At 27.8% G+C, this 16,633-nt stretch overlaps 1 protein-coding gene across 3 annotated transcripts; it reads left to right on the forward strand.

The window, feature by feature from the left end:
* Window positions 1-4,798: 4,798 nt before the first annotated feature.
* Window positions 4,799-15,531, forward strand: LOC100162521 (type I inositol 3,4-bisphosphate 4-phosphatase). Of its 3 annotated transcripts, XM_001942785.5 has the most exons (18): window positions 4,799-5,141; window positions 5,198-5,329; window positions 6,929-7,000; window positions 8,622-8,777; window positions 8,845-9,042; window positions 9,123-9,634; window positions 9,726-9,928; window positions 9,991-10,151; window positions 10,660-10,843; window positions 10,915-11,119; window positions 11,364-11,730; window positions 11,809-12,083; window positions 12,282-12,367; window positions 12,436-12,658; window positions 12,726-12,943; window positions 13,003-13,412; window positions 13,542-13,677; window positions 13,775-15,531. In XM_001942785.5, exons 2-18 carry the CDS (start codon window positions 5,212-5,214, stop codon window positions 13,905-13,907), a joined length of 3,657 nt encoding a protein of 1,218 aa, XP_001942820.2. In that variant the 5' UTR covers window positions 4,799-5,141; window positions 5,198-5,211; the 3' UTR covers window positions 13,908-15,531. The 3 variants fall into 3 exon arrangements, with proteins under 3 accessions (XP_001942820.2, XP_008178828.1, XP_016656509.1); XM_008180606.3 differs by lacking the exon at window positions 6,929-7,000; XM_016801020.2 differs by lacking the exons at window positions 4,799-5,141; window positions 5,198-5,329; window positions 6,929-7,000 and adding an exon at window positions 8,350-8,399.
* Window positions 15,532-16,633: the final 1,102 nt, after the last annotated feature.

The raw sequence follows: 16,633 nt of genomic DNA on the forward strand, positions 1-16,633 counted from the left end.
GTTTTTTTGTTCTAGAAGTATCAATAAAGTTTTATCTGTTCGGCTAAAAAGTGTAAAAATTTAATAGAATGCTCCTGATATATTGTTATAATAGCAGTTGAAAAATATTAAAAATAATTAGGCACAATTTTTTTTTATAAGCATTTAAAGATCGAATTTTGACAAAATTTATCAAATTTAAATTTGAATAAATATTTTGTAGTTAAAAATTATAAAATTTTCAACTTTTATATCTAAGAAATGAAAATTTAAAACAAGATTCCACGTAAGTAGTTAATTCTGTTACCAAAAAATCTAAAAAATACATTTACACAGTTTATTTTTATAGTCATTTTAAGTTCAAATTTGGACGAAATTACATATTAAAAACCTAGAATAACTATTTTAGTTATTTTGTTGTGATTGTATAATATTATTCGTGGGTATACTTGAAACTTCTAAAGTATACTATTATACATATATGATATATCTAAGATAGTAGTATAGGTAGTACTACGATTTGTAGTTGATGTATAACGCGTTATAAGTACCTAATGGATATTATGATATGATTAATTTGGAATTTATTATAGGTAGGTACCTATTATAGGTCAATTTTTTTTTAATACCATAGATAAGTAGGTACCTGTATAATATGTCTTATACCTAGACTGACATACCGTCTCCACTCAGAATCGTTTTTTTATACAATTATATTATATCATTGAATTCAAATTTAATACTATCCATTATACAGAGACCCACCTGTTACCTACTGTACAGCAGAGTGACATTCACTTACCCACCTTTTTTTTGTATTGTTTGTTATTCTAATTATAAGATTAATATTACGGTAAAACCACATTATCCAAAAAAGTGGACAGATGTCTTGTATATTGGTCATAGTTCTTGAAACTCGTGATTCTTGACAGGGGCGGACTGGCAGATTCGGGTGATCGGGAAATTTCCCGTTGGGCTGGTCGAATAATCGAATTATGGGGCCGACCGGTTAGGGTACAATTATTATTAAACATTGATTAAATTTTTTTAAATAATAATAAAAACAAATAATAGAATTATTAGTTTTAGTGGCCTATCGGGGTTAGCTATTTAAATGTTGAATCCCACCATGTGTTGTATTCACAAATAAATTTTCCTAATTTCCTGAATAATGCTTTGTCGTTTTAAATTTAATTCTTCTTAATTCATACTGTTACGTTTCTGTAAGACCACATATTTTATATTTTTCTAAAGTATTTGAATAAAAATGCTGATAAAAACCAAAGCTTTGCATCCGAATGTAACATTTTTAGATTGTTAATAATTTAACTCTACCTTTTCTTATTTATGTTATTCAATTATAATTTATGTATATTAATTAATAATTATGACTATAATATAAATTATAATTTTATTTACATGATAACTTACTATTGAGGTATATTATATGTTGAGGTTCTTCAGAAATAAAAAGAGAAAAACTTTAAAGTTTATATGGGAAATTTCAAATATTTTTATTCTTCAGTGTTTTTTTAAAAATGGTGGATAACTAAACACTATAAATAGTATATGTTCAATAGGTACTGTTTTATTGAAGACTATACAGAGTAAAAGCAATTATGATATCTATGTAGCTTTGTATAGTCTTTGCGTACGTCACAGAAGAAAAATATAATTTTGTACTTACTGGTTGACGATTTATAATATAAAATAAATATACCTATTGGCTATTGATAGCACATAGGGTGAACATCAAAGTTACACAATTTTACATTTGTATTTGTTTCTATTCACCCTATTTTTTATGGTACTTACCTAATTATCATTAATTTATTAGAAATAACTATATAAAAATATATCAGTGTTTGGAAAGAACGTCGTTCATGAACGCACGTTTACGCATTCACGTTCATATAATTATATAAATATATAATAATAGTGAACATAATCACTCGTTTTTTTCAAATAGAATGTGAACGTGAATGACGTTTATATTTTTAATGGATTTGATTGATTTTTAAAACGTTCATTTTATTACAATTTATTTATTACCTTTTAATAAATATATTTATAAAATATATTAATTAATTATAATATAATAATATTAATATTTTCCATTATAATTATATTGTAATAGTGTATACCAGGGGTGGCCAACCAGTCGATCGCGAGATGAATTCAAGTCGATCGCGACACCCTTTCGCATTTTCTTAAATTTTTGAACAATTTGTGTACCTTTGTATTTCCCACGAATATAAAAATTAGATTTAGAAAAAGACAATAAATAACTATGAAAAAAAAGGTTATACACTGATATCTATTAACTATCGTATTATAGGATGGATAGCCCGCATTACTTCCTATTAATGGCCTTTATCGCGTTCGTATAAACTGATAAATCGAACCAGTCTGCAATGACAGTTACAATAAATATAATAAATATATACAATATACATATTATATACCTAGTATAAATTAATATTATCTTATTCTAGTATTGCGCTTCAAGTTATAACACATTTTAGTTTAATTCTACGATCAGTTGTTCGTAGTAGGTACCTATCGCATTCGTGACTCGTGTATCGTAAGGCCCGATCATGTTTGACTGATATGCATTCTGAAGATATCTTGAGATTAGCATTGTCATCATACACCCCAGAGTTTGTGAAATTATCAAATCAAATGCAAGCACAAACATCTCATTGAATGATTAAATAAACATAATAATAGTAATAATAATAAAAGTAGTAGTATAGTAAAGTTATAGTAGTAAATAGTATTAAGTTAAAAATAATAATTTGTAATCAAATATATTAAAATACGTGTAGTGTTATAGTGTTAAACTGTGAATTTATATTGTAAATAAAAAGTAATAAAATAAGTGTAACACGCCTGTACACATAATATATTTTTTGTTTATTGACAACCTTTTTTTTTTTTGGTCGATCGCGACCACCTAGAAAAACTCGGAGGTCGATCGCAGGTCTATCAAAGTTGGCCACCCCTGGTGTATACGATTAAGCCCCGTTCACACAATCAAATATTTTACGTTTGTCAAACTCCAAATATTTTAGAACCATTTAAAATATTTGAAGTTTGACATACATCAAATATTTGACAAATTATTTGATCGTGTGAACGGGGCTTTAAACCTTAAGAGGATGTCAGCGCACTATTCATTTTCTCTCTCTCTGGCCCACGCACAACATAGACAAAACGCATTTACGCAAAATCATTTTATCTATGCGTTTAAGTAATCTTAGAGTAAAGTCACCTATTACAAAAAAGATAGAGAATAATACTTTTGTGGGAATGACATATCGATTTGTCTAAATATTGTCTCAAAACAATTTAAACATCATTTAAATTTACAACATTTTTTTACATCCTCTCAAACGATATGTCAATAGTGACTGCTATAGTAGTTCCGGCACCGCCGTCGATGTCACAAAAAAAGACCTTTGACAATGCCACAATGGTTTATGCCACGATGGACCGCTTGAAAAAAATTCCCGGGCCGCTCTGAGGGAGCCAGTCCGCCCCTGATTCGTGAGTGCGGTTCATATTTCAGTACACACCGTCCTTTATTATTCATCACTAAAAGTGTTGTAAATGACGATTCTGTCGTTTAAATTAAAAATTAAAAAAAATGTATACTTAATAAATAATTTCGGTCTTTGAAACTTGTTTATTTTTTACACGTATTAAAAAGGTACCTACAGTTTAATCCTCGTCTCCTCGTATCTAATACCAAATTGACATCGACATTCTTATGTCATCTATATTCAGTAGAAACAAGACATATACATGTACAAAGGCGCAAATAGACAAATTATTTTGGGGGGACTAAAGCCCCTCCTATTATATTTTCTAAAAATTATATATGCTCAGTACTAATTAATGACTTTTGAACTGGGGGGACTTGACAGAAATGTGGGGGGACTAAGTCCCCCGAAGCCCCCACCTATTGGCGCCTATGTACAATGTACATGTACCCAGTCCTGTAAAGTATTTGAGTAAAAGTATTCAAATACTTTTTTAAGTATTGAATAACTTTTTAAATACTTTCAGCATGAAGTATTTTAAATACTTTTTTTTGTATTAAATACTTTTTGGTATTGAATAGGTACTTTGGTTTGTTATTTCGAACATTTTATTTTTATTCGAAATAATTGATTGGAAAAATATTATTGTCAACTATAATAATATAAAAATAGTTTTATTTAATATTCTGTATTTCTGTGTTAGCCGAAGCCCAAAGGTTTGTGAAAACCAGATTTCTAAAAAAAGTTATTGAATATTGAATAACAAATAACAATATTCCCTTTAAAACTATTAGATAACTATTAGATTACCTACTACCTATGTGTTTATATTACGATAATTAGAAACCCACTTTAAAATCCCAAAGGATTTGAAAAGTATTCAAAATACTTTTTCAAAGTATTTGAGTAGTATTTGAAATACTTTTTAAAAGTATTCTTTACAGGACTGCAGCTACGTCACTGCAACTCGGTAGTGCCCGTGCCCTGTTGCCCGTGGGCGTAAGCCGTAAGCCGTTAACTGTATAATATACAACCATATGGCCAAATAAATGTAAATATTAATATACCTATTTTATATTTATTTTGAGTTTTGTATGATAGAATATCATCGGTAGGTACTTTGGGGCTGTCAAAAATAATAAATACGGTTGTGACGTGTTTACCTATATTTCAAAAAATGATTTCAAAGTGAAAATCGAAATTTTTCAATCGTCTTAGGGGCTAGGAGAAACTTTGTTATCAACGTCATACACTTGTCGTTATCACAATTCACAAGATGAAAGTAAAAAACATTCATCAATCATCGTTTCACTCAGATACTGAAACGAAAATAATAATATTTATTTTCAATAGGTTCCTATTCTAATGTTATAATCCCTCTTCTTAACTCTTTACTCTACAAAATAATACATTTTTAATGTTTCAAAACGTAATGTTATTTTTATAACATCTGAAGTAGAAATGTTATCCGTGGAAACTGCGATTGGAAAACCGTTTTGGTCAACTGCACAGTTCTTCAATCTTCACTGAGACAGGTCAAAAACAAGTGAATACATGACAGACATGGTTTACTATTGTGTTTTCCACATACACATTTCCCGGTAGACTTGTTAGTCGGTAAGTATTTAAGTATGATTTTCATGCACAACATTTGACTCTCACCTTATTTATAGACCCAACAAATGAAATGCGTTTCAACAAACAGGAGATGATCACATTGGCACAACAACCATCTAATAAATTTGATAAAGAAGGGCTGTTATTTGTACGCGAACGCCAAGAAGGGTTTTTCAGAAGAACTGAAAGTGAGTATTTATAATTTGACTCATTGGTACTCATTGGTACCTTTGAAATGTACCTACAAGTGAAAAAAAAAATAAAGTTTAACTAAGTACAATCTTACCATGCATATACCCTTAGAAAGTTACTATATTGTTATAATCTAATATATGCATAGTCATCAGCTTGGCATGTTTTGTATGAATTGTGTGTTTTGAGTACATAATTGTTTGGAATTTTGCATGATACATTTTAGTACTTTTAAATTAATATCATTGTTATTTATTGGTTTAATAATACTCATAAAGATCCCCACATACTGCAGCGGTGGCAGTTGGCAGTGATGGTAGCGGTTATGGCAAAATGAGTACTGACACAATTTCACCGCCAAGACATAAGAATTTTACCGCCACCGCTGCAGTGTGTGGCGTCCTTAAGTCATGGATTTGAACCGTATAACACTGCGTGTAAAAACATGTTGGGCAGTTTTGAAATAACTGAAAAATATACAATAATAAGAATTAACACAATTATTTTAACAATGTAAAAATCCCTTAAACTTAGGTTTAAGAAAAAATCAATTGATAATATAAGTCAAAATAGCTATGAATAAGTTATTAGGTACGTTTATTGTTATTTTTATTATGATTTATGACTATAACAAATACATACGAGATAACATTTAGTCCGATAATATTTAATGTTATTGTAAACAAGTTCAATCTACATCAATTAGTAATAATTCATTCATAGATAAAGCCTATAGTAATAATATGTGTTAAATTATATCAATACAATTAATTAATTATTTTATCACCAAATAATTTTAGATTCCGTTTTTCTAGAACATTGCAGAAGTGTCACTAATGGGTAGTAACTTCATTCAAAAATTTCATGCAGTAAGCAACTTTACTTATTTGTGTTTGTGGGATTAAGCTTTGTATATGATTATATGAATAACTAATGCAATTTTTTTTATAAATTTTACTAGCAAAATGTTGTTATTATTTTGTAATACCAACATAATATTTTTATATGACATTATAAATTTATTGAATGTATTGTTTTGTTCTTTTTTCTAATCTTAGTTTTTATTTTATTTAAAGAGCCTAAGCTTTTGAATTTTGATAAACAATTATTATGATGTGAGAATTCTTAAACAATTAAAGACAAGGGTTAGAATGTTTGATGTATAGTAAAATATATTATTATGAATATAATATAATTATTTTCTACAAATATTTTATTTGTTAATATAATTTTTAACTATTGCACCTAATTATAGCCCATCAGATCTAAAATAAAAAGTAATAAATATAAAAATCAATTTTTGTATAAATATTGGATCACTAATGATTGAGGTTATTTTGGTAAAGTAAAAATACAATTTTATGACTATATTTCATATTTTTATAAAAGAGAAAATAATTATGTAAATTTTTGAAATTATACTCTGTGTGGATTTCTAAGATTGTGAATTGTGCTATTCTTGCATATAACAAACGAAAATCTAATTATTGCATTTTGAATTATTTGTTTTTTGTTTTTATTAAGAGACTAGAGGTCTTATGTTTTTTCAATCATAATTGATTTTTAGACTATTAGATTTATTTAAACAATTTCAGAGAGAGATTCAAAGCGAAGCAAAAAACGGGAACGTCTAAGCGATTTGAACTGTTATGGCGGATCACATAAAGGTATATGATTATAAGCATTTAGAATAATTAAATAATTATATAATACATAAAAAAAATATGAGATATGTTAAGTGGTTTATTTTTGGTAGAACAATAAAAAAATATACCTATATCTTATTTGAGCCAATCTGGTTTACAATGTTGCAAAATAAAATTGGTATAGACTGTGAAAGGTAAATGCGCGCAACTGCAAATTTTAGATAGCTGTAGACGAAATTGAATTTCAATGGTATATCTAATTAAACTAATCAATCTAGTATTTATATAAAACAACATACATATCTACATATACATATTTATTTTTTTAATTTTATCATTGGCTAAAACTTAATTAAAAATTATGATTTGTGGTTGGCTTTTAATGGCTGAATTATAAATTGAATTAAATTTCGGAAAATTATTAACTGTATTATTACAATGTTTATAAAACATAGTTTTTTGTACCACCTTTGTATTATAAACAGACTGTACATATAGTTGTCCATTAATATTTAGCATGAGACTTATATATTGTTGCATGATACATCCATATGCAACCCATTACTAGCCAACCTAACAGTTAATTGATAATTTATATTGAAATAATCTTTGAACCTTTAGTTTTTTTATATTGCATGTTGATAAGTGATAACTTTTTATGTCAAAACCCAAGGTAATAATATTAATGTAACTAATATAATTATTTTTATTTATACATTATTGTTCTCATATAATTATGAATATAATAATATTATACCTACAAGTCTTTCTCATTGTACTATAATTTTACAGGTGAGAATGATTTTTACATATTTATTTAAATCTTTACAGTGTATAATGTATTGTGTTATATACATTATACAGTAAAACTTCCGTTAACGGTCACCTCTATGTAACGGTCAATTTTTTTGGTCCCGTCGAGTGTATCCTAGTGTTATTTTACCTCTGTAGAATCTGGGCACCTCTAAATAGCGGTCATTATTTACAGTCCCTTTGGTGACCATTATATCGAAGTTCTACTGTACAATATATAAACGGGAGTGTGCTGAATATTTGGTGGATAAACCCTCTGGTTTCACTTTAAAATATTTTATTTATTAAGTTAAAATTTAAATAAACACTATTAAAATACATTTTTGTTTATCTTAAATAACTTATTTTTATATTACATATTTACATGTATCCTTTCTGGAACCACCTTCTATGAATTTCCACATTCTAAACACTGAATATGTTTAGTTGTGCTTAATGTCCATAGTCCATACTTCAATCAGCCACACCCGTGCACACACCTATGAACATATATTTATTAGTTTAATTATTGTGTTCAACAGATTATTTTGATTAGTGGGTGATTATTTCAATTTATCAGTGTTAAATATTGACTATTATAAAGTTAACAAATATTGAAACATTAAAAGTAAATTATATTAATCAATTTCATAATATTGTTATTCTTATATTTGTTTTTAATGTTAAATGTTAAAATATATTCTGTAGTAATATTCATAATATGTTTGATTCTATAAATATTGTGCATAAATAGCCAACATGTGTTCATGTTAAATATCTTATAATCAAATTTCAGTTTAAAATATTTTATTGACTACACTAATATGTATATTTTATTATTTTTTTAAAGCTAATTTTGAGCGTTGGTGTCGTTTAAGAGGAAATCTGCTATTTTATCTTAAGTCTCATGATCAGCTATCAGATTTACTAGGTGTTATTGTTCTACAAAATTATTCTGTACAATTAGACGAGTCTCCACCAGAAGGACCATTTAGTTTCCAAATAGGTAAAAAATTTTCAAAGTCAAAATTTTCAATTACTTAAGAACAACTACTAATAATTTAAATTAATAGTATTTGAAAATGGTATCTGTCAACAAATTGCCGCACATACAGAGCCAGAAAGAGATTCTTGGTTAGAAGCTATAAAGCAAGCAAGCTACGAAATCATGCGGGCTAGACTGTTGGATTTAAGAAGGCAATTAGAAGTAAAACGAAAACCAGATTTAGATATTAATATGTGGAGATTACGTAAAAATCAACCTAAACTAGGTACATTTTAATACATTCTCTACCTATTTCTGTATTATTTTTACTTCCATATCTTATATATGACCATGTCCATGTTTTAGATCTAACAAAGGTACCATTGTGCGAAATATGTTTTTCTTGTGATAACCTGATGTGTGATGGGCATGGGCGTTCTCCAAATCCAGCAATTGTTGTATCGATTTGTATACCAAGTGAAAATGTTTGGATAAACTATGCTAACACAGAAGTTATTATTGATAATAGTAATCCAACATTTTTGAGAACTATATGGTTACAATGCAGTGATGGATTAACTGAGGATTGTATCCTTCGAGTATCAGTCTATGATGTCCGAGAATGTATTTCTGGAACCGCTGTAAAAATGGGACATTGCGAAACAACACTTTGTTCGTTGTTAGAAACTACTCATTCGGGAAACAATGGGCAACGTGTTCGTTTGCCCCTGTCATCACCAAGTATTAGATCCGATTTAGATAAAATTATTGGTTTTGTGTCAATGACAATTTGTCGACCAGACAAACAGATTGGACATAACATGAGTACAGAGTCCACACCATGCAAATCATTAATGTATAACAATCATAACTTTCCTGTAAGTTAAAAAAAACAATTAAATAAACTTTTTTATTTTTAAATATTAATTATAATATATATTTATAAAATATATTTTTTAATTATTATAGATGGTAAATCACCGAAGGACACAGTCATTGCCTCCAAGACTTGGATCTAGATTACGTGTTCCCTTACAGAACTATCTGTATTTATTATTTGATAATGTATCGTTTGTTACTTATCGTTTTCATTCTGGTCTAAGGGGTGATATATCTGTTTATGAAATAATGGCTGAAAGCAAGTTATGCTTTTATTTACCACAACAATTATTGTAAGCATTTACTCATCTAAGTTAGTAGACAACAAGTGAAAATTAACCATTTTCGTAAATAGAAACATATGGATACTTGAAGAAAAAGAACTTTTGCAAGAAGTGTCAGGAATGGGTGAATTGTCTGAGCCATGGCACTCAAAACAAGTAGAACTACTTGACCGACATTTGCAACTATTACATTTGTATTCTCAAGCCAAACAAAATCTCGAAAATCAGAAGGGTAAATTTTTAACACTTTCTTTGATATATTTTTGAAAATAATTGATCATACATAATTATCTTCCAAAGTATTTCCATGTTTATATAATAATTATTCATGTGCTTATTATGGTTGGATGAATGTTATGATACTCTAAACATAATCTGTAGAAAATCTGGTATTTTTCTACTTTACGGGACAACTTTTTTTTTGAAACTTATGTAGTGAAGTGCACTGAAAACGATAGTGAAGTCAGATTTTGGCGCCCGGGCATAGTTTCGAAGTAATGACACTTCAAAGTTAGTATATATAGAGCAGGGAAAATTATAAGAGGGGATATATGGCGGTTACCTTGTGACTAACTTAAGGTGTTGTTACGTAACAAGTTGAAGAATATTTTTAATTTTTTTTGTCTGAGCGAAGCGTAGCGATGGAGTGGCAATGCGGGAATCACTGGCGTCTTCCCAAAAAAAGGGGTGTCCCGTAAAGTAAAAAAGTTGTGAAAATCTAAATCTAAATTTTTTTTTAGGGGTTCATTTTAAACCAAGTTCGCGTAAAAACGATCGTTCTTTAGAGTTTGCGCCAACAAACTTACACTTACAACGAATTTGGGTTCAAAATGACACACTAAAAAAGAGTGGATTTTATGATACAATTACAGTTGGCGCATTTACTGCACATTCACATAAATCTAAAACTGGAGGATTGATAAAGTAAAGTGAATTTCTAAGTAAACAGTAAAATATAATATTTATGGTTTTTATAATATATATATATATATTAGACTATTACAACAACTCAAAGAAGCACCACTTAAGACAAACGGCCATGCCATGGCCAGTAGTAAAATTACTATGGCGTTTGATGCCATTCAAGCAATTAAACTTCTAAGACGAGAGGTAGTAGATGCAATGAAAATTTTGTTAAATTTAGCTAAAGACAAACAAACTGCAGGAATGATGCCAATTTGTAATGATATGATATCCAAAGTAATTATATTTTTAAAAATCACTATTAAAAACTTTTTTGATGTTTAGCATTTAGCATTATTTAATTAACTGTTGTATGCGCTAATAAATTTAGCTTTATCAGTTGCTCCTAATTATTTACTAATATCTGTCATTTAATTATAAATGAAATGGCCAATTGAGCGTAAATAACTATAGAATGTGCTTAATTATATTGTAATACATATAATATTACCATATAATACATATATATTATAATTTTTAGACTCGTATTTTGCTAAGCCTCTGGGATCCAAAACTTGTTGAAGAAGCTTTAAATTTTATTGAAGAGCATAAAGTGACACCTGTCTTGTGTGATGACAATGAATCCATTAAACATACTTCAAATTATCATGTATCGCCATTTAAACGCATAGCAAGCCAGATAAATTTTGATCTACAATCACCAGATACTGAAGATTTGTATACTCCGGAAAGCCCAAAATGTTTGAGGAATTTTATGAAGTTTGATTCAAAAGAAATCCAAGAGGAACGTGACTTGAGCGGTAATGAAGACCAACAACAGTTTATTGTGTTTCCTGAATCTAAGGGTGAAATGGACAATAATCAAGAAGATGCAAACCATATTTCTGGTATGTTTTTGAATCAAATTTTCATTATACTATAATATATTTTATGTATGAAAGTATATTTAAAAAGAATATTTTTAGGTTCAAAAGAAAATTCACTACCTAATGAAAACAGCAATGGTATGAAAACAGGTCAATTTTTGGACACTTACTCAATGTGTAATTCACCGTCAGCCAACTATTATAAGCCAACTGAAGAACCAGAACCTTGGGAACTTACTCAATTGAATATTGAAGCTAGTATTATGTGTCTTGTGAGCAAAGTTAAATTTTTGTGTGGCCGTTGCAATAGTCCAGCAGTAAGGTTGAGATCTCAAAGAAGTCATAGCTTTCGTTCAAATTCATCAACAAATCAAGTAAATAATTTTTACAGTGCAAAAAATGGATTATACATTTTATGTTTGCTTTAATATTAAATTTATAACAATATTTTCTATATTATAATATACATTATACTACAAAATACAAATTTAAAATATCCATACTATGTCTAATATAATATGACTAGACTATTGCTATTATTTAGTATTTATAATTACTCAAAAATATTTTAGGCAACAAATTGTCATCAGCCTGTGAGCTTAGATTCTAGAATCACTCAAATTTCCAATAAAGAAGCACAAACAACAACTAATAACAAGTGAATATATATATTTTTTAAATCTTTTACTATGTAGAATAAATAAATATATTATTCTATGTTTTTAGTGCACCTTCTAGAAACAAGTTTACAGAAGGACTTGATTTTAGTCTAATGACTGATTGGGGTTCTGAATTAAAGCCAAGCATGCGTAAACTTCGTCAAGCTATGGATGGACTTTTAAAAACTGCTAGACTTACACATAGTGTTTTTAGAGTACAAGAGGATAAACGATCAGCTGAAAGGTCATGCAATGTTCGTTACCGTAGACATGTTTGTTTTTCACAAGCGGTAATTAAAATAAATTATTTAAATTACATTTAAAGAACACTCAATTTTAATATTAATTTTTCTGTAGTTGACTGCTCTGGTTAGTGGTTTAATGGCGAGATTGTGGTGTCAAAAACCTGAACCTGAATTCCTGTATGTATTGTCTTCAATTGGTTGTTTAGCCTCTTTTGAATGTCTATTGAGTTACTATGGTAATGAAATTGACATGTGGGGCGACATGGCTATTGCCATTGAAGATCTTGCCACTGTGAACTTCACCTTATTACCATTATCGCAAGCTGTTAGGTATTATTTATAAAACAATAAAAATAATATATATTTAACTATTTATATTATTTTTGTAGAGAAAATCCAAAAGATGAAATCATGCCACGGATTATTGGTTCTAAGAACTCTTTATGTGTTTTATTACCAGTTCCTGATTTAATTCAATCTTTACTGCCTTCTAAAAACATTGCTCCATTTCGGGTTACACCTGTTTTTTTTAATATGGGTATTAATGAAATGGCAACTATCGCGGAAAATCTTGGAAATACAAAACCACAGGATAGTAGCAATATTGATAATTTTGAAAGATTAAATGAATTCTGTTCGAGATACCGAAAACTTAATTTATCGAATAATGGTGATTGTGAGCGACAAGGCACTTCTGTTTCAGAACTAATGAGCAATTTAAAAGATTCATTACAAAGCAGTAAAAGTAAAAATGTAGAAATACTACAAATAGCAGCTATAGTATGTCGCCGTTTAAAAGGTAAAATATCGAATATTAAATTTTATGATTTTATTATTATTGTTTTTACTGTTTTAATTTAAAATTATTCTCAATCTGCATTATTTTGAGGTACACATGCTTTTATCCTAACTATATAATTACTTTTAGGTTTAAGATTTACAAGTTGTAAAAGTGCCAAAGACCGAACAGGTATGTCTGTTACACTCGAACAGTGTTCTATTCTGAATTTGGAATATGGACTTGCAGAAAGTGAAATTCAAAGAGCATTAGATTGTATGAGAAGGTATATATAATTGTTTGAATATTATAATGAAAAAAAAATAGATAAGAAAAACTTACGGTTGTCATAATATGCCATGTGAATATGTAATTTCTTTCAGTGAGGGGTGTAGGAGAGAAAATGCATACAAAAACACTGGTGTCAGAAAATATGCATTTAACAGATTGCAACACTTCACCTTACCACAAATGTATAGACCTCCGGCAGGTACTTATGGATCAAGCCAAACTTAAATGGTTACCATGGCTATTATACCATTTTGTTATTTATTTTATTTCATTTTTCTTTCTTCAATTGACAAACAAAATTATCAATGTTCCTATACTGAGACTGCTGTCTGACGTACTTAGAACTTCTGCGGATTAATTTTTGAAATAAGAAAAACTCACTACCACAATAACTATTATTCATATTTTTAATGGGTTTTATTTTTGAGAGAAAGAATAAGTACTAATATTCATTTGCTTGATTGATTTTGGGGTTGATTAAAATAAAATAATTTTGAATAAATCGGGCAGAGAGGTTTTTGTCCGGATTAAGCAAATAAGTGATAATGGTTGATTTTGTCCTAAGAATTTTGTCCATAATATATGGTGGTCTGTAGTATCCAGTGGATGGATAAAATGGCAAATTCTGTATTAGTTATTTAATTACAAATTGAATTAGTCATTACTTACGTAATACTTATTGAATATTAAACTGGTACTAATGGCATGAATAAATACTTATTTCGTCTGATATTCACTTAGAATTATAGGAACATATTATTTGATAACTGAAAAAAAAAGTATACTAATATGTTTTAATTTTTTATACTACTCTGCATTTTATCTAACAAGGTGAATTAATGAGTTCTAAACAATATAATGTATTACACTATAACATTACATTTAATCGATTTAAAATTCAGCATAATATACAATTGTCACAAATGTTCAATTACTTGTTTTAATTGCTCCAAATGGGAAAATGGTTTTCTAGAAACTTGATAGGTACGTAGATATTGCAATTATAGGATGAAATGTTTCATTTTAATTAATAACAATTTTTTTTAAAAAGTTATTTAATTTGAATATCTTGACTGTTTAATTATTGACTATATGATATGAATCAGAGGCTGAAGAGTGTAGACAGTAGAAGAGGGATTGATGGTTGATTAAAATTGCTCGATTTAATTTGTTATGTAGGCATGTAGGTCTCCTCTAGCCTCCATAATATTTTATAATAGTTATCAGTTTTATTCATTTTTATTTTATTTAGTGCTTATTTGACAGTTATATTATTATTAACGTAAGGCTCAATAGGGTATAATAAATGGTATTATTTGATAATCTCGTATAAAATATTTGAGAATAGAAATAATATGTCTTAAAAAGTTAAAATTATACAACAGCTAATGGGAATTATATTATCGAGATTCGACGAACAAATTTTGCCAGATACTTTTTCGCTCAATATTCCCTCAAATCCATCGTATTCCAATTGTATAATATCAAAATGATACTCCCTCTTCGAATATAAAATACACATGCATTAATTCAAAAATATGCGTCATATTAGAATTCCATCTTTTCATTAAGTACTTGACGTGTGTAGAAAATATACTGTAATACATTTTTCCTCAGTAAAACATAAGTTGCATAGCCTTGATATTTATAATTTGTCGTGCCAAAGTTCTAATAAAAAACCAGTAAAATTAAATTTTGAGACAATTATTTTTTTCTTCATCAAAATTATTTTAGTAATAATTTTGACTGTATATTATAACAATATACATTATTATATTGTTTCATTACTAAATAGTAAATACTGGTCATATATTCGTGTACGTGTTCTGGGTTGCATGAACAATCACTAAACATTTAATGAATCAATATCATGAGCAAACAGTCCCTTAAACATGATTTTGTGGCCCATGGTTGGTCCATTAAATTTTATTGAACCATTAAATTAGGACATTGTTCATGTGATCCGGTATCAATGTATTATAAACTGGGTTTGTACGACCATTGTTATTATTCAGTCATATAGCAGTATAATATGATAACAAAAAATTTTTATATTTCAATTTCAACTTCAGAAAATAATTTTAATATTTAAGATTTATTGTATTTATAATTAAAAAGTGTAATAAGCTTTAATTACATTACATCAATTATTAATGTTATTTGTCTATTTTTAAAACACAATGTGTGCCAAGATTAAGTACAAAATTAGTAAACATTAATTAATTAAATTAACGTTTACAGTTTAACTTAAAATACTTAATGTTATGGGATTGAGCAAGTGTCTTCCTGTTATTGATATCAAATCATAGATATTAGATTCTGTATTAACTATGGATATAATAATGTTGCTCAATATGTACAACAGAACCTTGAAATTATAATATAATATTTATAGTATTTACTTACTTTTAAGCTATTTAAAAATTAAATTTTACAATACATTCAAATATAACCTAACATTGTATATTTCCATTATACAATTTTATGTTATTGATAAATGTATATTTATAAGTTTATATCTATTTTGTTTTTTTAGATTTTATTGTTAACTAACTTATGTTTTTAGTCTGCACATCTTTATACTTGAAAATTATAGCTGAAATGTTACCAACAACTGAGTGATTTAGAAATTGTCTACAAATTTATTATTTGTTACGCATTTAATTTTTATTATTATTTCTTCTATGTAGTACCTATGTTTTTCTATGCATATAAATTTTTTTTATTAAAGTTATTAGATTGAAATTGTTTTTTTTTTTTATTTATTCTTGTTATATTTGTTTCTTTTAATATTTTCCTAAAATGACCTAAAAACAAATTTTATCATATAAACTGAAGGATTTTTTTGCATTATGATTATATTATTTAATAGTTCAGGTTTAGGTAAAGTATTATTGACATTTTATTGTGTTTATTTTGTTGTACCAAACTATTTTGTAAATAGTTATATT

The sequence above is a fragment of the Acyrthosiphon pisum genome, chromosome A1 (assembly GCF_005508785.2).
Source record: "Acyrthosiphon pisum isolate AL4f chromosome A1, pea_aphid_22Mar2018_4r6ur, whole genome shotgun sequence".
Taxonomy (NCBI): domain Eukaryota; kingdom Metazoa; phylum Arthropoda; class Insecta; order Hemiptera; family Aphididae; genus Acyrthosiphon; species Acyrthosiphon pisum.